General features: G+C 38.4%; 1 protein-coding gene across 2 annotated transcripts in view; it reads left to right on the plus strand.

Moving 5' to 3' along the window:
* kiz (kizuna centrosomal protein) overlaps positions 1-20,493 on the plus strand; it is a 65,961-nt gene extending 45,468 nt beyond the window's left edge. For both annotated transcript variants that reach the window (XM_061968582.2, XM_061968583.2), the window contains 2 exons: positions 9,308-9,354; positions 20,225-20,493. In XM_061968582.2, the coding sequence (XP_061824566.2) occupies positions 9,308-9,354; positions 20,225-20,331 (154 nt within the window). In that variant the 3' untranslated portion in view covers positions 20,332-20,493. The remainder of the gene's footprint in view (positions 1-9,307; positions 9,355-20,224) is intronic.
* The last annotated feature ends 5,329 nt before the right edge of the window (positions 20,494-25,822 follow it).

Genomic DNA, 25,822 nt, shown 5'->3' on the forward strand with positions numbered 1-25,822 from the left:
TGTCCAGAGTGTACCCCGCCTCCCGCCCGATTGTAGCTGAGATAGGCTCCAGTGCCCCCGCGACCCCGAAGGGAATAAGCGGTAGAAAATGGATGGATGGATGGATGTATTCCGTTTATATTTACATCTAACACAATTTCCCAACTCATATGGAAACGGGGTTTGTACATCAGTGCACAGTAGAGGTATAAAATAACCAGACAAGAAAAAAAATACTGTTGATTTTTTTCCATCAAATGGAATTATAGGTCATATAGGACTCTGCTATCCATAATACAAACACAAAAACCTGTTAAACATGAGATAAACAACATTATGAAACAATTGCAAAGGCCAGGGGAAGAGAATGCGCAACTGTCAGGGGAAAAAAAGATCTGTACAATAGCTGTAATTTGCATCGTTTTTCACATTAGATTCACCTCGGTCTACTGGAGCTGGCAAAACAGTGGCCAACCCAGTCTTACATATTCAGATCATTGCCTCAATTAAGAGAAACGCTACAGAAGATGAACTGGCATAAATGTTTACGAAAAACGAAAAATTAGATTGCGGGTGTCACATCCAGTGTGAGCTCTATATGGTAATAGCCCTGTCTTGAAATCAGCCCTATCCCTCTCTGAAGTGGAACAGCTGATAGAACATTCCTATCCTTGGGGGAAGGGGGGAGATTATCACTGTATTTTTGCTGCAACATGGTATTGGTCTTATCAGTGGCCTTCCACTTGTAAAAAGATGTGAATGTCCCTGTACTTCCTTTACAGTTCTATTTCCATTGTTATTCCCTTTAATGAATGTGGATGGAAAGCGGATCTTCTCTTTTTATGTATTCAGCTTCCCCATTAGTATCCGCATAACAAAGGTTTATACAGTACATGACTGCGGAGAAATAATTGTCAAAAGCATGATATGAGAACAATATGCTTTTCTATCGTCTTAATCTTTTGGTATAGGAACATCTGTCAACATACTCTAATTCATGAGTAATGATTAGAATAAAAGTGGCTTTCACTGATGCACATTTCAAAATGAGATACCGTATTTTTCGGATTATAAATCGCTCCGGAGTATGCGTCGCACCGGCCGAAAATGCATAATAAAGAAGGAAAAAAACATATATACGTCGCACTCGAGTATATGTCGCATTTTTGGGGGGAAATTTATTTGATAAAATCCAACACCAAGAATACACATTTGAAAGGCAATTTAAAATAAATAAAGAATAGTGAACAACAGGCTGAATAAGTGTACGTTATATGACGCATAAAAAAACAACTGAAAACGTGCCTGGTATGTTAACGTAACATATTATGGTAAGAGTCATTCAAATAACTATAACATATAGAACATGCTATAAGTTTACCAAACAATCTGTCACTCCTGATCGCTAAATCCGATGAAATCTTCTTCCTCGTTGTCGCTCCTGGTATGTGCCGCTTCCTTTCTTTCTGCTGCTGGATCGCCGTTTTCTGCTGCATATTATTATATGCAGTATATAAATAAATAAATAAATAAATGGGTTATACTTGTATAGCGCTTTTCTACCTTCAAGGTACTCAAAGCGCTTTGACAGTATTACCACATTCACCCATTCACACACACATTCACACACTGATGGCAGGAGCTGCCATGCAAGGCGCTAACCAGCAGCCATCAGGAGCAAGGGGTGAAGTGTCTTGCCCAAGGACACAACGGACGTGACTAGGATGGTAGAAGGTGGGGATTGAACCCCAGTAACCAGCAACACTCCGATTGCTGGCACGGCCACTCTACCAACTTCGCCACGCCGTCCCCATATGATTTCCTTTTCGGTGCCATTTTTGTTCAGCCCTTCTCAGTTTTTATAAGTTACCGCCAATGTTGAAATGAGCCATTTTAATAGCTACGGACATACTAGCATGTAGCAGCCCATGACCCACAGTGCACTTCTGCCATGACCCACAATGCACTTCTGCCATGACCCGCCCCCGCCAAATTCTTATTGGTTGACGTGTGTGTGATGATTGCTGACATTTGCTTCGTCTCTTACGTGAATGAGATAAATAATATTATTTGATATTTTACGGTAATGTGTTAATAATTTCACACATAAGTCGCTCCGGAGTATATGTCGCACCCCCGGCCAAACTGTGAAAAAAACTGTGACTTATTATCCGAAAAATACAGTAATATATTCTAAAAACATTTTGAGGCCATGCCCCATGGCCAACATAATTATTAAAGCAACTTGGATCTTGCTTCAGAAGCTTACGATATTAGTGGGCCAGATTGCACAGCTCATGTTCTTTTTAGCATTGACATGGTGCTAACTTTACTACTGTTTACGAAAATACTTCATGTCATAAGTTTGTGTTTAGTTTTAAAAATATCCTCATTACTTGACTTCTTTAGCCACTCAACTTGTTTCTTGACAGCTGACCGATACAGAGAGTAAATGAAGACCATGAACTACTATTTTGATTGATCAAAAAAAAAAGATATTCGGGCAATCGTTGTTATGCTGTAAAACTCTTGCTAATACATATTTGATGTTCAAACTGATAAACTTTATTTTTTTTTGCAACTAATCATTAACTTTAGAATTTGATGCCAGCAACACGTGACAAAGAAGTTGGGAAAGGTGGCAATAAATAGTGATAGAGTTGAGGAATGCTCATCAAACACTTATTTGGAATATCCCACAGGTGTGCAGGCTAATTGGGAACAGGTGGGTGCCATGATTGGGTATAAAAACAGCTTCCCAAAAAATGCTCAGTCTTTCACAATAAAGGATGGGGCGAGGTACACCCCTTGTCCACAACTGCGTGAGCAAATAGTCAAACAGTTTAAGAACAACGTTTCTCAAAGTGCAATTGCAACATCTACGGTCCATAATATCATCAAAAGGTTCAGAGAATATGGAGATATCACTCCACATAAGTGGCATGGCCGGAAACCAACATTGAATGACCGTGACCTTCGATCCCTCAGACGGCACTGTATCAAAACCGACATCAATCTCTAAAGGATATCACCACATGAGCTCAGGAACACTTCAGAAAACCACTGTCATTAAATACGTTTCGTCGCTACATCTGTAAGTACAAGTTAAAGCTCTACTATGCAAAGCGGAAGCCATTTATCAGCAACATCCAGAAACGCCGCCGGCTTCTCTGGGCCCGCGATCATCTAAGATGGACTCATGCAAAGTGGAAAAGTGTTCTGTGGTCTGACGAGTCCACATTTCAAATTGTTTTTGGAAATATTCGACATTGTGTCATCCGGACCAAAGGGGAAGAGAACCATCCAGACTGTTATCGACACAAAGTTCAAAAGCCGGCATGTGTGATGGTATGGGGGTGCATTAGTGCCCAAGGCATGGGTAACTTACACATCTGTGAAGGCACCATTAATACTGAAAGGTACATACAGGTTTTGGAACAACATATGCTGCCATCTAAGCGCCGTCTTTTTCATGGACGCCCCTGCTTATTTCAGCAAGACAATGCCAAGCCACATTCAGCACGTGTTACAACAGCGTGGCTTCGTAAAAAAGAGTGCGGGTACTTTCCTGGCCCGCCTGCAGTCCAGACCTGTCTCCCATCAAAAATGTGTGGCGCATTATGAAGCGTAAAATACGACAGCGGAGACCCCGGACTGTTGAATGATTGAAGCTCTACATAAAACAAGAATGGGAAAGAATTCCACTTTCAAAGCTTCAACAATTAGTTTCCTCAGTTCCCAATCGTTTATTGAGTGTTGTTAAAAGAAAAGATGACGTAACACAGTCGTGAACATGCCCTTTCCCAACTACTTTGGCACGTGTTGCAGCCATGAAATTCTAAGTTAATTATTATTTGCAAAAAAAAAGAAAAGTTTATGAGTTTGAACATCAAATATCTTGTCTTTGTAGTGCATTCAATTGAATATGAGTTGAAAAGGATTTGCAAATCATTGTATTCCGTTTATATTTTTATATCTAACACGATTTCCTAACTCATATGGAGATAGGGTTTGTATTTTGCAAAATCAACTTTTCTTACGGATTGGTACCTGTTTTTTTCCGTATTTGGATTCCCACAAGTCAAACCATGGAGGCATGGTGGAAATATCTATAAAACAATATTGCCTTTCTTCAGTCTTCCACCTAAATAGCCGTTTGAAATTTGCCCAAGTTGTGACGTTAGCGAATATCTCCATATATGGTAGAAATTTACCCGAAGTGCTTTGCGGGCTTCCGCCATTGTAGTTCAATGCTGTAGTCAATAAGCTCATTTTTCTTTATCCTCTAGTAGTGGGTGTATAGTTCGAACCTATAGCTGTCAGTAGACTCGCTATGGAATCGCTGAAAAATACAGCATGGCAGGAGGGGAGAAGACACAGTCGACGTGGAGGCACGTAAGACTGCCCAAAAAGCGGTGCATCCTGAAGAGATGGTCAGAAAGCGACTTGAAAACGGTGTGTAAAACATAATCCATGCTAAATTTTGACTAAAGAAACACCATTACATGTTACTTAGACTACAAAAAAGTGTTTTAAATGTAGAGAAGAAAATCATAATGACCACCTTTTAAAGGATGTCCCATTACTAAGGATTGTGCATTTGTAGGATTAGCAGTTTAAACTGCCTATCAATCAATCAAAATTGTTATAGCCTTTAATCACAAGTGTTTTTAAGAGCTTCACAAACTCACCATGACATCACCTAATCTAAATCCGCATCCAAGCAAGGAAAAACTCAAAAGACCCCAGCTGGGGAAAAAGAAAAACCTTGAGAAGGGACCACAGATGTTGGGACCACCCTTCCAGGGTGATTGGCTGCAATGGATGTCAAAATGGATATAATTATTGAATTGTTAATTAATAGATAATGTGGGACTCAAGTCCATCGAGAAGCCATAGTAATAGTAGCCATAGTAATAGAGAGATCTTCTTCCGGGCTCAGTCTATGCCAGAAGAAATGAATCTGCTGTTGCTTTTGATCATTGTTTTGAGTTTCCGGTCAACTAAGGTGCTGACAATCAAGTGCCTGATTGTAGTACCTTGATGGTAGGTGATATATCCTTCACTGGAAAAATCAGAGGTGGCGTCTTGTCCAGGGTGTACCCCGCCTTCTGCCCGAATGCAGCTGAGATAGGCTCCAGCGCCCCCCGCGACCCCGAAGGGAATAAGCGGTAGAAAATGGATGGATGGATGGATGGAAAAATCAGACTTTTTTGAAGGCAATCTTGTTTCTCAGTCTGGGAAAAACTCCATTCACCCAGGTGACAATGCTAACACCCCCATAGAGTGATGCTTATAAAATAATTTGGGAATATAAAGAATAGCATGGTATGCCGGCAGGCCTGATATCAACCCAACTAAGCATTAGTGGGATCAGCATAGGTAATGGTGTTTGGGTTGATCATCGTTGAGGAGTGGTACCCACAGCAGTTTGTGACTAGCATGCCAATACATCTTGATTTGTCAATACTGATCAAACTTCATCAACCAATCCATCAAAGAACATGTCAACCAAGATACAATTGCAACAGCAGAATAACCTGTTTTTGCATAAGTAGTGATGTTTTGCTTGGACACAACAAATGTAGCCCACGTTACTTACAAATGAGACATTATTTGAAAAAGAACAAACAGGCAGTGATAATGTATTTACTAGAAGCTTTGCTAAAAAAAGAGAAACGCTTAGCCAAACACACATTTCCGAAATGTTAGTTGTATTCATCAATTGTGAACCATTTTTCAACTTTGAAAGCAGATGTTTAGCTCCGGTTCAACATAACATTTCAGCAGAATGGAATAAATACCTTTAATGTTGCGAAACAGTATTCTGAAATTAATGTAAATGTTTTCTCATGATTGCACTGACTGTATAGTGCTCTGTCAATAGCACCAAGCAATATGCTTGGTTTAGAAATGGCTGTTGTATCTTTTTCAAACCTGAGTGGTGCAAAGCAGCCATATATCGTTTGGACAACAGCAATTGGAATGTAGCCAGAGTAATTTTTTCCTTTGTCTTACTGTGTAAAGATTTGACTGAGGCAGAGATGAGAAGATGAGAGTGAGTGAGAGGATGACAATCAAAAGGGTCATTTGTATGAATTGATGCAGATGGAGGCTGGTTGAAACTCCACATCTTTGTTTTTCCCTCCCTTTTCCTCCTTCTGTGTACAGGAACAACACAATGCAGATGTGGAAGATGCATACGTACAAGCCATATTGATATGTTTTTTTTTTGATTGATTGAATTATTTATTTCAAACCTGCACAGTACAACAACACACTTTTTTTTTTAAACATTTTGGCAGGGACATTTATGCAAGGCTTGAAAAGGGGTTGGATGAAGCAGATGCTTATAATATCCCAACCCCTCTCACTCATTCCACATTTAACAAACAATATAATACAAGAACAATACTATACAAACAAAAACAAGAAAAGCTCCTGTACACTAACAATACAATAGTACCACTGTTACTATGAGACAAGACAAGACGAGACAAAACACACACACACACACACACACACACACACACAGGCCCAAACACTCTCTGACCATACACCTCTCTCCCATCGCTCTGTGCTGAGGGCATCACTCTCTTTCCTCCTCGTACTTCTTCAGTACTTCTTTTTTAAACAGTCTTTTAAATTGAATCATGTTAGAACAGGTTTTTAACTCGTCCCCTAAGTTGTTCCACAGACTGTCTCCACGCACTGAAATGCACATTGATTTTAAAGTTGTTCTAAATTTAGGAAAATACCATTTTTTGTTTCCTCTTACACTGTAACTATGGTGAGCATCTCTATCCTGGAATAAGTTTTGTATATTGGATGGTAGAGAGTTTTGGGATGCCCTAAACATAATTTGAGCAGTTTTAAAATTGATCACATCGTGCAGTTTAAGTTGCTTTAACTCCATGAATAGTGGATTTGAATGATGTAAGTAGTGAACATTGGACACAATCCTAATGGCCTTTTTCTGCAGAGTGACTAAAGGCTGTAGATGGGATTTATAACAATTTCCCCAGACTTCAACACAATAGTTTAGATATGACATAATAAATGAATGATACAATAAAAGCAGAGCATTGGTGTTCAATAAATGACATGATCTCCTCATCATTCCAACACATTTAGCAACTTTTGTCCTTAGGTAACTTATATGAGGCTTCCATGATATATTTTCATCTATTACCACTCCTAAGAATGAATTTTGTTGAACATATTCTATTGGTATATCATCAATAACAATCCTGATGGGTATTTCACTTGTGCGATTGCTAAAGAGCATGATTTTGGTCTTCTTTAAATTCAGAGACAATTTGTTGGTATTAAACCAAGTTTTTAACTTGATCATCTCCTCAGTTACAGAGGCCAGAAGTTGCTTCAGGTCGTCACCTGCACATGTAATGGTTGTATCGTCAGCAAAGAGGATGAACTTCAGCAGTGTTGATACTTTACATATTTCATTGATATACATTTTAAATAGTGTGGGTCCCAGTATCGACCCCTGGGGGACTCCACAGGTTATGTTCATGAATGTAGATTGATGTTGGTCGATCTGAACAATCTGCTGTCTCTCATTCAAGTAGCTCTTCAGCCATTTCCCTGCCACTCCCCTTATGCCATAGTTTTCCAGTTTATTTACCAAAATCTGGTGGTCAATGGTATCGAAAGCCTTTTGCAGGTCAATAAAAATTTGTTTTTCTCGATACCATTAGTAATGTTCTCTATTAGATCACTTAAGGCTAATGAAGTTGACCTATTTTGTCGGAACCCATATTGACAATCGGATAATAATGTGTGCTTTTCAATGAAGCCACGAAGTCTATTATCAAATAATTTTTCCAATATTTTTGACAACTGTGGCAGAAGGGAGACGGGCCGGTAATTTGTGAAGTGGTGTTTGTCTCCAGATTTGAAGATGGGGATGACTTTTGAGAGTTTCATTTGTGAAGGAAATTGTCCAAGTTGAAAAGATAAATTGCAGATGTATGTGAATGGTTTGATGATTTCTTCCGCTACATTCCGGACCGTCCTCATGTCAAGGTCATAAATGTCACATGATGTTTTGTTCTTGCTTTTCTGAATAATCTCTAAGACTTCCTTTTCGACAGTCGGAGTAAGGAACATCGAGTAAGGATTTTTTCCAATAAGTTCCATGGGCTGTTCATCATTAATTGGGATTTTTTTTGCCAGCTCAGGCCCAACTTTAACAAAAAACATATTGAAGCTGTCCGCAATCATCTTCTTGTCACTTATGATTTGGTCGTTCTCAACAAAAAACTCCGGATAACAAGGACTGTTTGAACCATGCCCAATAATTGTATTTAATACCTTCCAAATTCCCTTTATATCATTTTTCTTTTGGATTAATAGTTTGGTGGTGTATTCTTTTCTGCTTGCTCTTAATATGCTGGTTAATTTATTTTTATATGTTTTGTACTTTTGTTCTGTTTCTATGGTTTGATGCCTAAAAAAAGTCCTATATAAATAATTTTTCTTTTTGCAAGCGTTCGCAAGCCCTTTAGTTATCCATGGAGTTTTTGTGGAGTTAGTTATAGTGCATTTTTTGATGGGGCAGTGTGTATCATAAAGTGAGAAAAAAATGTCATGAAATAAATTATAAGCTGCATTTATATCTGACGTTTGAAAAACAGAATCCCAGTTGTGTTTCGCTAAATCATTCTTTAGTGCTGTTAATGATCTTTCTGTTGTGGCTCTACGATAATATTCACTATTTACAGGTTTGGATGTTTTGCAGTTAATATTGTACACCATGAACACGGGTAAATGATCACTGACGTCACTCACTAACAAGCCTCCAGTTACAGTATGATCTACAATGTTACAAAATATGTTGTCAATAAGTGTGGTGCTGTGTGTTGTGATTCTTTTTAACCTCAGAGATGATGAGGTTAGATTGTGGGCTTGTGAATGGGCTCTGTGGAGATGTAAATAAAAAAGGAGGCCTTTAAAAAGTGGAACCGCTGGCCTTATTGCATATGCATTGAATTAGATCAAAGCCGTTTCAGAGGTCATACATTTACATAGCGATATCAGCAAAGCTATGGGACCTTGGAAACCCCCAGCTTTGGACTGTTTTTCAATGAGGGCCCTGTGGATGTCCATTGCTGCAACTACAACAGGAGTCAAGTAAGCTGTCTGTGCTTTGCTGTTCAAACTAGGATAGCAAATTATCCACGGACTTTTCAGAAAATAACAAATGAGCATTGTTTGGGGTGCGACTTTTCCACTGTCACACTTTGCAATTTCAGAAGTAGTTACTGTATTTTATAGCAAAACCTGATACATGTTTTTGTGCTTATAGGAAGGACAAGGTGAACCCAAAGATTTATTCTGCTCTGCAGTCAAGTGGTAAGTAGTGTACACCAAATCACACTGTAGGTGGAAGTAGACAACTACCATTACTGTGGTGTCATCTCACTTGAAAACTTTATGGAATGCATAATGCATGTAAAACGGATCATACTTTTTAAAGTGCACTTGCCAAGTGCTTGGAGTAAAATGTGTTCATTATAGATTATGAAAATATACGGTAAAAAAGTGTGTATACAAATCACTTATGAACAAGTTTAGATTATTAAATCATTATCAAGCAGGAAAGACAAAACTAATTATATTTTTGATTCCAAAAGGTGTGGAAAACATAACCAATGAATAAAAAAACACTGCTTCACTCTCTGTGTGTGTGCGTTACACTTTGACATTGCTCTGCTGTAACAGCGGCGGCACTTGAAAGTGCAACACATACGTCAGAGTTGTTTGTATTGTTTGTAAAGACACCGTGTCAAAAGAGGTTTATTGCGTAGGACAGATGAAAACAAAGAGCTTTAATATTTTAAATGATAGAATTTGAAGCTTCACATAAACACCAATAATTTAAATTAAAACATCCTCTCAAAGGAGCTACCTATGCCTTTTGAGAACTTGTAAACCAAAAATCGACCTTGAAGCTAATCCTTTTTTACCCAAAATAGGGTTGTACAGAATGTTGGTCTGCAAGCTTATAATCCTTTTATCAGATGGTCTAATTTTGGGCAATCGTCTCCCCTACTAAATTGCTGCTGAAAAGAAAGAACATATTGGACTATTTCTTATCAGCTTCTGGAGCTTTGCTGACTTAACATTTTATATTTACATTTAGTTTATTCAAAAGAGATTATACATATTAATGAGAATTTGACACATAAATATGTGAGATTATAGCCAACGACTAATTTCCATCTCCAGTTCCCTGGCAAGTTGATGTTAAAATTATTGTTTTGTTTTTTTGTCATAAAAAAATACAATCATGTGTGCTTACGGACTCTATCCCTGCAGACTGTATTGATCTATATTGATATATAACGTAGGAACCAGAAATATTAATAACAGAATCATTTAATTAAAAAAAACAAAAACATTTTTTTAAATTTTTATTTTTTTTTATTTCTTGTGCGGCTCGGTACCAATCGATCCATGGACCGGTACCGGGCCGTGGCCCGGTGGTTGGGGACCACTGTTTTACACAATTTATCATATAAAATATATAATACAAATCAATACAATCAATTAACATGCTAGATAGCATGTTAGGTAGGTGTGCATTTTGTAACAATAAGAATTGTTATATCTGTTTATGTTGGATACGGACCTACTCAGTGGCCTAGTGATTAGAGTGTCCTCCCTGAGATCGGTAGGTTGTGAGATCAAACCCTGGCCGAGTTATACAAAAGACTATAAAAATGGGACCCATTACCTCCCTGCTTGGCACTCAGCATCAAGGGTTGGAATTGGGGGTTAAAGCACCAAAAATGATTCACGGGCGTGGCCACCGCTGCTGCCCACTGATCCCCTCACCTCCCAGGGGGTGATCAAGGGTGATGGGTCAAATGCAGAGAATAATTTTGCCACACCTAGTGTGTGTGTGACAATCATTGGTACATTAACTTTATTTAAGTAATGGACCAGAGGCCATATTAAGCGTCGACAGCTACCGATGTATACATCTGTGCCTTGTGTACTTTATAAATAAAAAGACCCAGTGAGCAAGGGTAATGTCCGATTGTTCAGTCTGTAGAGTCAAGAGACGGAATTAAACTGAAACACATTTAAGCAAGATGTGTTTTGATGCCACGCAAATGTGGCGCGATGGAGGAATGTCAGACGGTGAATTTTGCTTCAAAGCTACTTAATGAATTAAATCTCTTTAATTTGTCACTTTTTTTGAATTAATTAATATTATTCTGTGGATTATTGGATTTCTAGAATGACGGTTGATGAAGCGTGCTAGCGGTGGTCGTGAGTAAAGCGCGTTCACTTCAAACTGACACTAACTCTTTTGATGACTTTTGATGAGGAATTATTGTTTTGTTACAAACATTGTGTGTGGTTTTGCTTCCTTATTTGTGATTATTCCAAGGTGATTATCAGACCCTATACTACCTGTGTCTTTTTTTATGCATAACAGCGGCAGCTAAAGAGAATGTGATAGCATGTCATAATTATGACGGTCTCATGGATAAAAAAATACAGACAGACGTATAATTTGTCCAGAATCTTAACGGTCCTTCTGGACCAACCAAATTAGGAACTGGTACCAAATGAATATATCGTATTTTTCAGAGTATAAGTCGCTCCGGAGTGTAAGTCGCACCGGCCGAAAATGCATAATAAAGAAGGAAAAAAACATATATAAGTTGCACTGGAGTATAAGTCACATTTTTTGGGGAAATTTATTTGATAAAACCCAACACCAAGAATAGACATTTGAAAGGCAATTTAAAATAAATAAAGAATAATGAACAACAGGCTGAATAAATGTACGTTATATGACGCATAAATAACCAACTGAGAACGTTCCTGGTATGTTAACGTAACATATTATGGTAAGAGTCATTCAAATAACTATAACATATAGAACATGCTATACGTTTACCAAACAATCTGTCACTCCTAATCGCTAAATCCGATGAAATCTTATACGTGTAGTCTCTTATGTGAATGAGCTAAATAATATTATTTGATATTATACGGTAATGTGTTAATAATTTCACACATAAGTCGCTCCTGAGTATAAGTCGCACTCCCGGCCAAACTATGAAAAAAACTGCGACTTATAGTCCGAAAAATACGTTAGTTACTCTGTATACATCACTACCCATTACCCTAATGACGCTCAAATGTCCTCAAAACCCATATTTTTCTTAGCAAGTTACTGAAGAGGGACGACTGGTCGGTAAGGTTGGGATAGCAGCGACTAAAGTCATTGAAAAAAGTTGCCATTCGTGTGATATACTGGGATGGTTATACTATCAAACAAGACTGGGCAGCAGCGGAACCGTAGACACCCCTGGTTTGCAGCACGGCAGAGCGACAGACTGCCTGGACAGCTGTAGCTGGTTTAGGCATGCGCAGGAAGCCGAGTCGTGGGTAAAGAAGTCAAATTTGGCGGAAAGGTGTGGAAGCTGAACCGCTGCTAATGGTTTCCAATGGTTATAGTAATTTAATTCTCTTGCTATAAGTTAAAGATAGTAAGTAAGACCGGATGTTTTGGAGCGGCTTTTAATTACTGTGGCATTCACTACGTCATCTAGCAAATTTTATGCTCGCAACTTAAAGCAAAACAAAAAGCAGAGGGATTGTTAATGTCTTAAAATACTTGCAAGTTGAGGTTTTTGTATTTTTATTTAGATTGTACTGGTGGCGCTTGAGTTTTGTTCCAACGACACGTTGTAAAGTCAAATTTCAGTGTAAGTCATAACTAATTCGAGAATTTCTGCAGAAATTAATAATACATTGTGAAGAATTTTGTATTGTAGAAAGACAGCCTCAAGTGTGTTCAGCAATTACATCTGCTTTAAAACACTTACCTTTTTATCGTACATTTTTGTCTTTTGTACCCTGAAATTGAAAGGTTAGAACAACACATTTAAATTTGAAAAAACTAAATCATTGAGTTATTAACCAAATTGTATAATAAACTTTTGACTCTGCAACAAGCCACATTTTGGTTGAACAGTGTTCATTTTGAAAGCTGTTTTTATTTTTTTTTTCAGTTATAGTCTTTTGACGAAAATGCATTTTAGTTTTAGTCATCTACATTATTTATTTTTAGTCTAGTTTTAGTCGACAAGATTCCTCAACATTTTAGTTGACTAAAATTACAGTAAATGTTGTCGACTAAAATATAAAGTATAGTGGACAACGCATCTTTGAAGTTGTCTTGAAAGCACTTTTATTAATTATCATTGCAGAGCATTTAAAAAACTAAATTAACAAGACCTGTACTCATGAATATTTCAATAAGTACATTTATGTTATGGTTTTAGCGGAAATTTAGAGTATTTTTCAAATGTTGAATAACACATGACTAAAATAGTGACATGAAGAAACAAACTAGTTTTATTCTAGATTGGCGGGCAAGCTCACCCTTTTTGACAACAAAAGTAGTGATAGAATAAGCAGTCTTGCTCTTTCTCTACTGTCTTTAATAGTAACAGTAATCCAGAACAGTATGAATCATTTGGAAATCATAGTTAAGGCATACTTACTATTGCGTAGATGTCCTGATGATTAGCCTGCAAAAGACGCTTCAAGTTGGTTGTATTTTTGGTTGTATTTTATATTATTGAAGCCACAGGGTTTACAACATGTCTTGTTGTCTACCTTGCAAAGGTAAAATGTGTCCATATGTCTTCTCTATCTTCCAAGGGTAGAAGACATATTGTAATGATGTGTGTAACAATACAGAATAGGGATGTAACGATATAAACATTTCATATTACGGTTATTGTGACCAAAATGATCACGGTTATCATTCTTATTATGGAATATGCTCAAAAAGTGTTTTAAACATAACTAAAATAAATAGACACATTGTTAAAAAAACACTATTTTCCATTTCTTGTTTGTTATTTTTACTGAAGTGTTTTAGTCTTAGTGTTTTATCAGTTTTAATAGCTAATATTTTATTGCTGTACTGTAAATATTTGATTTTACAGTAGCACCTTAAGATTTATTTTAAAAAAAAGTCCGTAACAAATAAAATATTTTCTGATTATGTATAATTTCCGGCAGGCTCTGTGTCTGACCTACTCTGTTCAGCGGTACTTGATCGCACCATAAAAACACCTTGTCTCTTTTCCTCTGTGGAAAGATCGATCATAGTAGTTACGTGCTAAGAGAGCACAGCTTATAGGTTCAATGTGCACAACCGAATAGCTTAATTGCTACACAGTAATGTGTTTGTAGAAGTTTAGATTGGGGTATGTTGTTTTTAACGTGGAAAAATGTATGTCTGTTGTTTTCATGTTAGCAATAAGCTAGCGAGCTGGCACCAGTAAGTCCGCCATGGCCCGTGAGCAGTGTTAGTAATAATGGTGTTATTTTTTTCAGTATTAAGTAATCCAATTAATTACTGTTGCCGTTACTAAGAATGTGAAGTGGCGCATTACTACAGTTTGGTTGAATGAAGCGCAAAGTGTCTGGTTTCGGCACACATTGTCTGCATGCAGAGAGTAAAGGTGGAGATGATAAAATGATCGGCAGTTGCGGAGAAATCCACTGAAAAAAGGACACAATACACTAGTATCATCTTGCCTCATCTCTGTCCCTTCGCTGTCAGTGTCAGGCTATGTGAGCCCGCATGCACATGACCTCCACCCCAGCCCTCATTAAACCAGTGTTGGCGAAAATGTTGACATACACAAAATCTAATCATATTCACTTTAATCTTGTCTATAGGGTGTGAAATATTTATAATATATCCAATCACAGCCCTTTAATAGCATTAAATATGAGAGAGGGTTGGGACTGGGCACTGATGTGTTTCCTTTCTTGTTTAGTACCGGTAAGTTGAAATTCTCTCCAGCTGCGCCAAAACAAAAATGTGTTGATTTGTTCCACGCCATAATATGTGAACAGTAAACAGGGCACCTTTTTATTTTTGACACCATCAGCTGGCGAGTCATTGTGACATCAACAGACTGTAAGTGAGCTATGTGTATTTGCTGCTTCGAGCGCACTCATAAACAAATTATGATGAAGGCATGCATCATAACTCCGTTTTACAAGACACATACATACCTGCTTAGCCAGAGGCATAGCATTAAAAATACTTTTTGCCTTTCTCTGTGTAAAAAAAAGTGGACGGTACATAAACTTTAAGACATGTACATAAACTTTAAGACATGATGCAGCAGACCTGTTAATAAACTAGTTTGAGAATAATGTTTTTGCATTATGCATAGAACTACTACTTTTCAGTTTTGTAAATATTGACTTCTGTGTGTGAAGTCCTACTTAAGGTTCAATTTAATATAAGAATCAGGCCATCTCGTTAAGATACATGTTGTAATGGTTGATAACGTATATGAAGGATACTTTATTTTATTTATTTTACTTTTATTTTTTATTGCACTACTTAAAGGCCAAATGCTATTGTGTGTCTTTTTACCTAAGTCTACATTAAATATTTAATGTTGTTACTTTACGGAATATTTTTTTAATACATTTGTTATTGCTGTGCATATCATATGGCACACACTGCAATCTATTGAGTTCAGGTGAATGACAAATGTTCTAAAATATTGTACATAGTGTTTTTATTATTCAACCAGTTAATGTAAACATATTTGACGTTAAAGATGGTATCAAATGTAATAGGGTATAAAATAACGAAATTAAAAATAACATCTCAGTTACTTTGCTGAGTAACTAGTAACTAACAATGAGTTAACTTAGTTACTAACTCAATTACTTTTTGGGAGAAGTAATTTGTAACTATAACTAATTACTTTTTTAAGGTAAGATGACCAACACTGCCCGTGAGTTTATACAATTGCAGTTATCAGTTTTTAGATCATTTTATTTTAAAAGGGTAATACCAACCATCGGGGGAGTTTTGCAGCTGTTACCATAATTACCGTCTATAGTTACATCCCTACAATACAGTCTTGTTTCCCAGTAAAAAATCCCAACACCTTGTCTTAGTAGTTGTGATTCTGATTGGATCCCTACCGTAATTTACCCCCGCCCCTCTCCTGCATGCCACTGTGATTGGATAGATTCCTAACTTGTCCCACCCACCTAAAGGCAAAATTAAATATGATTGGATTTTGTCTCTGTCAATTATTTTTGTCTTGTTTTTATTTGTGGACTAAATTGTTAATTAATTGTTTCATTGTTTTCGTCAACACACATTTGTTTCGACTCGTTATCGTCCTATTTTAGTTAGGGGAAAATAGGTCTTAGGCAATAACTAAGGCGAAATATTTTTGTCAACAAAATTAACACTGTGGTACAACACACTTGTGGCATTGTTTCACTTCTAATGAATACCTCTGTGTCAGTCAAAAATTTGATTATATTATTAAATTATCGTAAAGGCTAGGCGTGTCAATCTAAATATTGATAGTATCGATACCAAGGGAAGTATTGGCATGGGATCAATACTTGTGTTGCAGTTTCTCTTCTATGCATTCAGCAAATTACTACATTTTCCTCAAAGTTTAAGCAACCGCAACGTCTCTTTGAGTCTGTCAGTGCAAACGGCACACCTGCTGCTGCTCAATCAGGCACGCTTCGCCCCTTACCTCCCTTTTTATTTTGTCCATAAATGCTTCATTACTTAACTGCAGAGGGTTACCTGAAAGGCAGGGCTGTTATACGGTCAGTGTTTAAGGTAATGCATATGTCCGTGCAAAGACCTGGAAGGAGACGTCGACTGATGTGTTCGCTGGCAAATGTCTTTTTAAAATACACGCCAATGGTACTTTAGATAATACTGTTGGCAAGTTTTTTACGTCAATTTAAATCATGCAAGTATGTAATTTACTGCCATTAATCGCGATTGTTTTAAAATTCACAAGTGTGATTCAATTTCAATATTTACATTTTTGTTTTGTTGCTGGGCAGCACGGTGGAAGAGGGGTTAGTGCATCTGCGTCACAATACGAAGGTACTGAGTAGTCCTGAGTTCAATCCCGGGCTCGGGATCTTTCTGTGTGGAGTTTGCATGTTCTCCCCGTGACTGCGTGGGTTCCCTCCGGGTACTCCGGCTTTCTCCCACCTCCAAAGACATGCACCTGGGGATAGGTTGATTGGCAACACTAAATTGGCCCTTGTGTGTGAATGTGAGTGTGAATGTTGTCTGTCTATCTGTGTTGGCCCTGCAATGAGGTGGCGACTTGTCCAGGGCCTAACCCGCCTTATGTAGCTGAGATAGGCTCCAGCGCCCCCCGCGACCCCGAAGGGAATAAGCGGTAGAAAATGGATGGATGGATGGATGTTTTGTTGCTTTTTTAAATGTTGTAATTGTGTTTTTTTTCCTTAAACAATTGTTTGAAGTAGAACATAATTGAATCATTGATGTACTATTATATTGTTGTATTTATTTTTTGTATTGTATTTGTTGTATTCTGCATAAAATAGGTTTTCTATTTTCTCATAATCATAATTAACTAAAGAGAGGCAAATTTACAAAATCAATCAATGATCATGACATTTCAAATCAAATAAAGTATCATTATCGCAATACAAGCCCTGTATTTACTTGGTATCAGATTGATAAAAAAATTCCCGGTATCGCCCACCTCTAGTTAATGTCTTTGTAAAGTAAATTCCAGGGCTTCTTTAATCAGATGATGTTGTGACTAGTAAATGTATATTAAGGTATAGCCTACTGTATAGACCAAAATATAAGACGGTATGCTTTACTTTGAAAAAAGTATAAAACAAATGTTGGTTGTCTTCTTTTTGTCAAAAAGAGATTTACACATGCAAACTGAGAGCCAGATTACTTAACCCCAAGCTCGCCATAGCATTTATTCCCAACACACACACACACGCATATGAGAGATACAGTCAGAACCAGTGTTGGGACTAACGCGTTACTAAGTAACGCGTTACTGTAACGCCGTTAGTTTCGGCGGTAACTAGTAATCTAACGCGTTATTTTTTTATATCCAGTAACTCAGTTACCGTTACTACATGATGCGTTACTGCGTTATTTTACGTTATTTTTTAATGTAGTATCGGCTAGAAACAGAAGAAGTGTCGTCCTTCTGTCTCACAAGGAAAATAAAAGGCGTGCTTTCCTCGACCGAGGAGCGGAGCGCAGGGGAGACGTTCCTCCAGGGTCTATGTACTTCGGGGCTAACACCCTTCACTTTACCCGGCAGTGGCTCTTTACAGCTCCGGACTCGAGGGTGAGTGACGAGGCAGGCGGTTTGTTGCAATTTTGTGACTTTATTGGTGTCTTGCACGTAGCCATCCACCAAGCTAGAGCACCTGCACGCATCCACTGTTGCGCTCCCTCACCTCTCTCGCCCACTCACTCACTGACGTCACTCACCTCACATGCTGTCATTTCTTAAAGGGCCACACACACACACACTCACACACGCTACTCTCATAACAACTAAAAAGACATTATGGCGAAGACAGAAGTCGAGGTTCTTAACATGGGTACATTGTCACTACTTTTCTTTTGTCGAGCACAAAGAAAATAACATTTTAGTTAAATGTAAGTTGTGTCTTGGATCAAAGATCCCATCTACTTAAAGTTAAAGTGACAATGATTGTCACACACACACTAGGTGTGGTGAAATTATTCTCTGCATTTGACCCATCACCCTTGATCACCCCCTGGGAGGTGAGGGGAGCAGTGAGTAGCAACAGTGACCGCACCCGGGAATACTGCCCAAAACAGCAATTCAAATCTGCTGAAACAGCTACATAAATGGTAAATGGGTTATACTTGTATAGCTTTTCTACCTTTTGAAGGAACTCAAAGCGCTTTGACACTATTTCCACATTCACCCATTCACACACACATTCACACACTGATGGCAGGATCTGCCATGCAAGGCACTAACCAGGACTCATCAGGAGCAAGGTTGAAGTGTCTTGCTCAAGGACACAACGGACGTGACTAGGATGGTAGAAGGTGGGGATTGAACCAGTAACCCTCAGATTGCTGGCACGGCCACTCTCCCAACTTCGCCACGCCACATAAGCAACATGCTTTGACGAAGCTAGTAAAGAAAGACACAGACTCCGATGCCACTTCACCTCCACCTAAGGATTTTAACGGAGGGACTGCTAGCCAGGACAACATTGATAGAGCCATTGCAGCGTATGTGCTAGAAGACATGCAGGCTATTTCTACAGTGGAGTCACCCGTTTTCTGGCAGCTAAATAGCATGATACCGGCGTCAAACAACAAATGGCACAGAAAACATGTTCCAAGTACCTGGACAGTGAGTACATAAACATGGAAAGCGAGCTAAAGAAAACACTCCAAACTCTGCCTCTGCTCATCATTGAAGGTACACACTGTCAATTCTCTTATATACTCTTTCATTCTAGACTTCTAGAGTGTTTGATTATCACATCACTCTAAATGTATAGACTATAAAGTTCACAAACATAAAGAGGGATGCTAGTGGGCCAGGCCAATCTTTCATTTTCTCTAAACTAAAACTGGGGAAATGTATAGAGTGTTCTGGGCTTCACTACAGTGTTGATCTCCTGAATACATGATTTTATTTCACAATTCCTTGAGAGAAAAAAAATGCCTGGTTAGGCTTTGTGTATGTCATGTGTGCCTTCCTTGGGTGAAGCCAGCTTTACAGCTATGTTGTTATTATGCGGTTTGTTACTTATGTATGTTATGTTGCAGCTATTTCAAATAGTTTTGTCAATTTGTTGTGGCCTGAAATAAATTGGCCCTTTGAAACATATCTTTGTCTTTGTGTGTTGTATGTAGACCACATTGCTTAGCAGAGTTCAGTGATGCAAATGCATGTCAAATTGATCAACACAGTGTATTATTCTCCAGTGCAATAACAGTACTGAAACGAAGGCTAAAAGGGCATTAATGGGAGCCTTAAAAAAAAGGAGAAAAAAATAAGTAACTAAATAGTTACTTTTCACAGTAACGCATTACTTTTTGGTGTAAGTAACTGAGTTAGTAACTGAGTTACTTTTGAAATAAAGTAACTAGTAACTGTAACTAGTTACTGGTTTTCAGTAACTAACCCAACACTGGTCAGAACACAGAGACCCTCAAATGTTGGGCATATTGATAGAAATATACATTTATGTTGTACTATATATTGAATTAAATATTTTTCTGTTGTATCACAAAGTTTACTTTGGCTTGAACACATTCACATTTTAGAATGCTTAAATTGTTTAATTCAGCTCCGTTGTAACTTGTTTTTTTTACTGTCTTGTGTAGCATTCTGGGGAGAGTCAGATGACAACAACTCAGACATCGAAGCAGCTTTGTGTCCTCAACCTTTCAACAGGAATGACAGCGACGACACAGACGACTTCTATGACTGATAGGTTGAGATATGTTTTTGACAATAACTGTGTTGATATCAAAGCACCCATTCACAGAGCTTGACTAACATATAGTACTTTACATCTCGACCGCTTTATTAGTGGTCAGCATTGTAAACTCAGTACAGGTGTCGTAGAAACAAATAAAGTTGACGACTCTTACATTGTGTAAAGTATGTGAAGTGTTGCCCAACACTCTGATGTTAACCCTGCTTCAGTCTCTTTATCTGAACAACTCTCCCAGCTCATAATAGCAGCTCGAAATAGATTAAACAGATCTTTTAAAGCGATTTGTTTGCACTAGGCTGGAAATCATGCATTTTAAATGCCGCAAGCATCTCCGAGTGCTCTGCCTCCATCATGCTCGAGTGTAGTGATGTGAGTCACCTATAAAATGACAAAGCACAATGGCCACTCTGCACGCTGCCGCACAACCTGTGAACCTCCTGAAGAGGCCCATCCCGCTGCGCCCCCTACCCCCATGGAGCAAAGTGTCACCACAAGCAAACTCAACTTGTTAAGAACAAATGAACCCTATTTGGGAGGAAAGCTGCTTTTAATTTTGCAAATTACCATATGAAGATTTCTCATTTGAATTGCTCTCAAACATCGTAAATTCCTTTTCATTGTATTGCTCTCTTTGTCCCAGTTTACACAGGCAATGTTTTGGCCAAAACTGTGGAATCCGCTTTATTTGTTTCGTATTGTTTCCAGACCCAAAACGTCAACAAACTGTTTTTCCGATTTTGTGCGTAATTGGAAAATGGACAAAACAGATAACGGGCACATTTGCTCACTATATGTTTTGGTCATTGAATTTTCTTTTCATGAATGGAAATTCCATTCATCAATTTTCTACCGCTTGTCCCTCTCTGGGTCGCAAGGGTGGCTGGAGCTTACCCCAGCTGCACTTGTCCAGGTACACCCTGGACAAGTTGCCACCTCATCGCAGGGCCAACACAGATAGACAACATTCACACACTAGGGCCAATTTAGTGTTACCAATCAACCTATCCCTAGGTGCATGTCTTTGGAGGTGGAGTACCCGGAGGGAACCCACGCAGTCACAGGGAGAACATGCAAACTCTCCAAAGAAAGAAACCGAGCCCGGTAATCGAACTCATGACCTTCGTATTGTGAGGCAAACGCACTTACCCCTGTTTCACCGTGCTGATGAATGTGAATTGAAAATCTAAAAAAACGATTGGTTCATTTGAATTTCATTTTGAGCCAGGGTGTACCCGGCCTTCCGCCCAAATGGGCACCAGCACCCTCGCGACCCCGAGAGGGACAAGCGGTAGAAAATGGATATAGACAAATGTAATTGATTTAAAAAAGTGTTATTTTTCAGTGTCAAACAGCAATAAGTAGATCTGAAAAAATATTTGATTTTTGTTTGCCACCTACTCAGTTGCCTAGTGGTTAGAGTGTCCGCCTTGAGATCGGTGATTGTGAGTTCAAACCCCGGCCGAGTCATACCAAAGACTATAAAAATGGGACCCATTACCTCCCTGCTTGGCACTCAGCATCATGGGTTGGAATTGGGGGTTAAATCACCAAAAATGATTCCCGGGCGCGGCACCGCTGCTGCCCACTGCTCCCCACACTTCCCAGGGGGTGAACAAGGGGATGGGTCAAATGCAGAAGACAAATTTCACCACACCTAGTGTGTGTGTGACAATCATTAGTACTTTAACTTTTGTATTTTATTCAACAAAAGTGAAAATCATTAGTCAGCAGAAATGAAAAAATGGCCCAAAAACAGATGTTTTGTCATATCCTGACACCCGAACCGGAAGATGCTAATTAAAGACGAGTTTGCAGACTGGCCCGTGGGAAAAATACACTGTGATGTTGTATCCTGCGTCAGAAAGACCAGATGATCATGGATGAAAATGTCTGTGTATATATAAACGTGAGGTACAAAATCACGCTGATATCGTTTTTTTCCCTCTGGGCCAGTCTTTAAATAGAATATTCCGGTTACTGTGTTTGTATATGAAAAAAAAAAAAAAACATCTGCTTTTGATTAGTTATTGATGGCCAATAATTGTCATTTTTGTTAAATGAAATATAAATATAAATACAAAATCAAACCTTTTTTAAATATATAATTATTGCTCTTTGATGCTGAAAAAAAGAACATTTGTTTACCAAATAAACCACTTGCATTCATGAAAATTAAATTTAATGACCAAATCATACCACATTTTTCAGTCTATAAGGTACACTTAAAATCTTCATTTTTTTTAAAAATCACGGGGCGCCTTATTACCCGATGCACCTGATGTACGTATTCATTTTGGTATGCTTACCGACCTCAAAGCAATTTTATTTGATACATAGAGTAATGGTAAGTGTGACCAGTAGATGGCAGTCACATATAAGAGATACATGTGGACTGCAGGTTGACTGACGCCTGTTCAATAAATGATACTATCAAGTACCCGTAAGCAAGCAACACCAAGACTTTGATGTTTCATTGAGAATGTAGAACATTACACACGGCGTTTAAAAATATGTCATCATGTTTTACTACGACTTTGGAGAGCTACGAAGCCGCGCTGCTGGACGGAACGCGGAGCATTACGGCTACCGTAGTCAGACACACTGTGCTTTAACATACAGGTATTATTATGGTGTGTTTATAAGCACCTCAAAATGGCACCTAGTGGGAAACATATTATCTGGCATTTTGTTTTGCAATGTTATGCAAAACTAACCTTTTTTTAACCTATTGGTACCTGCTGATATATCTTTGGGATCTGCATAAGTCCTAAAATCTGCACGCATCTGCCATTGTAGCCCATGCCATAGTCAATAAACTCCTTTTTCTCTATCCTCTTGTTGTGGGGCATTCATCCTCCGCTGTCATTTCTAATATAAAGTAGCGTACAGTTCCAACTCATATCTATAAGTAGACTCGCTATGGAAGGGCCAAAAACTACCGGTACAACAAAGATGACGGGGAGAAGACGCTGTCGAAGTTGAGCCACGTAAATAAGACCACCCACAAAACGATGCATCCTGAAGCGACGGTCAGAAAGCGACTTGAAGATGTTCTGTAAAACATAATGTATGCAACATTTTGACCAAAGACCCACCATTGCATGTTATGTAGACCACAAGAAGTGTTTTAAATGTAGAAAAAACAATCACAATATGACCCCTTTATACGTCTCATAATTCAGTGTGCCTTTTGTATGAAAATAGACCTGCTCATCGGCAGTGCGACTTATAATATGAAACGTATGGGAAAAAAATGGAATGGAAACAATTATTTTTTTAAAACAAGTTATTTGCTTTTTTAGCTTTGGTTTTATGTAAAAAAAAAAAGAAGTTTTTATTAACGATTAATATGGATTTTGTGGAAATGCTAAGGTTTGCCAGAGTTCCAAATTGTCACCATCATAAAACGTTTTATGTTTATACCAACAGCTAAGTAACATGTTCTATACTTTTAATTGTTTTTTTTTCATGCTTTTGTGTAGGGTAGCCATTGCAAGCTCATTTAAGGACAATTCAGTGTTTCAAACATAAACACTGTGGTGTAAGTGTCATCTATATTCATTTAACGCTTGAAAATCAAAAACTGAATGGCACAAAAACTTTAAAACAAACATTTGAGAATATCAGTATTAAGCTTGGACTTGCTTCTAGAACAGGATACTATCCAGGCTGGAAAAACATGATATCATGGCAGTATCGCATCCTTTTTGTGCTTGGCATATTGTGTACACCACCTATGTGCAGCTTGGATAGGCACCAGCACCCTCCGCAACCCCCTAAGGGACAAGCGGTAGAAAATGGATGGATGGATATTTGCATGCTATCTTGGGGTTGTTATATTCTGTGATGCAGCTACAGTATAATTCTAAATGTTTTCGTTGTCACATTGTAAATTTACAAACCCCGTTTCCATATGAGTTGGGAAATTGTGTTAGATGTAAATATAAACGGAATACAATGATTTGCAAATCATTTTCAACCCATATTCAATTGAATGCACTACAAAGACAAGATATTTGATGTTCAAACTCATAAACTTTATTTTTTTTTTGCATATATTAATTAACTTAGAATTTCATGGCTGCAACATGTGCCAAAGTAGTTGGGAAAGGGCATGTTCACCACTGTGTTACATGGCCTTTCTTTTTAACAACACTCAGTAAACGTTTGGGAACTGAGGAGACACATTTTTTAAGCTTCTCAGGTGGAATTCTTTCCCATTCTTGCTTGATGTACAGCTTAAGTTGTTCAACAGTCCGGGGGTCTCCGGTATTTTAGGCTTCATAATGCGCCACACATTTTCAATGGGAGACAGGTCTGGACTGCAGGCAGGCCAGTCTAGTACCCGCAATCTTTTACTATGAAGCCACGTTGATGTAACACGTGGCTTGGCATTGTCTTGCTGAAATAAGCAGGGGCGTCTATGGTAACGTTGCTTGAATGGCAACATATGTTGCTCCAAAACCTGTATGTACTTTCAACATTAATGGCGCCTTCACAGATGTGTAAGTTACCCATGTCTTGGGCACTAATACAACCCCATACCATCACAGATGCTGGCTTTTCAACTTTGCGCCTATAACAATCCGGATTGTTCTTTTCCTCTATGGTCCGGAGGACACGACGTCCACAGTTTACAAAAACAATTTGAAATGTGGACTCGTCAGACCACAGAACACTTTTCCACTTTGTATCAGTCCATTTTAGATGAGCTCAGGCCCAGCGAAGCCGACGGCGCTTCTGGGTGTTGTTGATAAATGGTTTTCGCCTTGCATAGGAGTGTTTTAACTTGCATTTACAGATGTAGCGACCAACTGTAGTTACTGACAGTGGGTTTCTGAAGTGTTCCTGAGCCCATGTGGTGATATCCTTTACACACTGATGTCGCTTGTTGATGCAGTACAGCCTGAGGGATCGAAGGTCACGGGCTTAGCTGCTTACGTGCAGTGATTTCTCCAGATTCTCTGAACCCTTTGATGATATTACGGACCGTAGATGGTGAATTCCCTAAATTCCTTGCAATAGCTGGTTGAGAAAGGCTTTTCTTGAACTGTTCAACAATTTGCTCACGCATTTGTTGACAAAGTGGTGACCCTCTCCCCATCCTTGTTTGTGAATGACTGAGCATTTCATGGAATCTACTTTTATACCCAATCATGGCACCCACCTGTTCCCAATTTGCCTGTTCACCTGTGGGATGTTCCAAATAAGTGTTTGATGAGCATTCCTCAACTTTATCAGTATTTATTGCCACCTTTCCCAACTTCTTTGTCACGTGTTGCTGGCATCAAATTCTAAAGTTAATCATTATTTGCAAAAAAAAAACGTTTATCAGTTTGAACATCAAATATCTTGTCTTTGTAGCATATTCAACTGAATATGGGTTGAAAATGATTAGCAAATCATTGTATTCCGTTTATATTTACATCTAACACAATTTCCCAACTCATATGGAAACGGGGTTTGTACATTTATGTGTTAC

This window comes from Nerophis lumbriciformis, linkage group LG08 (genome assembly GCF_033978685.3).
Source record: "Nerophis lumbriciformis linkage group LG08, RoL_Nlum_v2.1, whole genome shotgun sequence".
NCBI lineage: Eukaryota > Metazoa > Chordata > Actinopteri > Syngnathiformes > Syngnathidae > Nerophis > Nerophis lumbriciformis.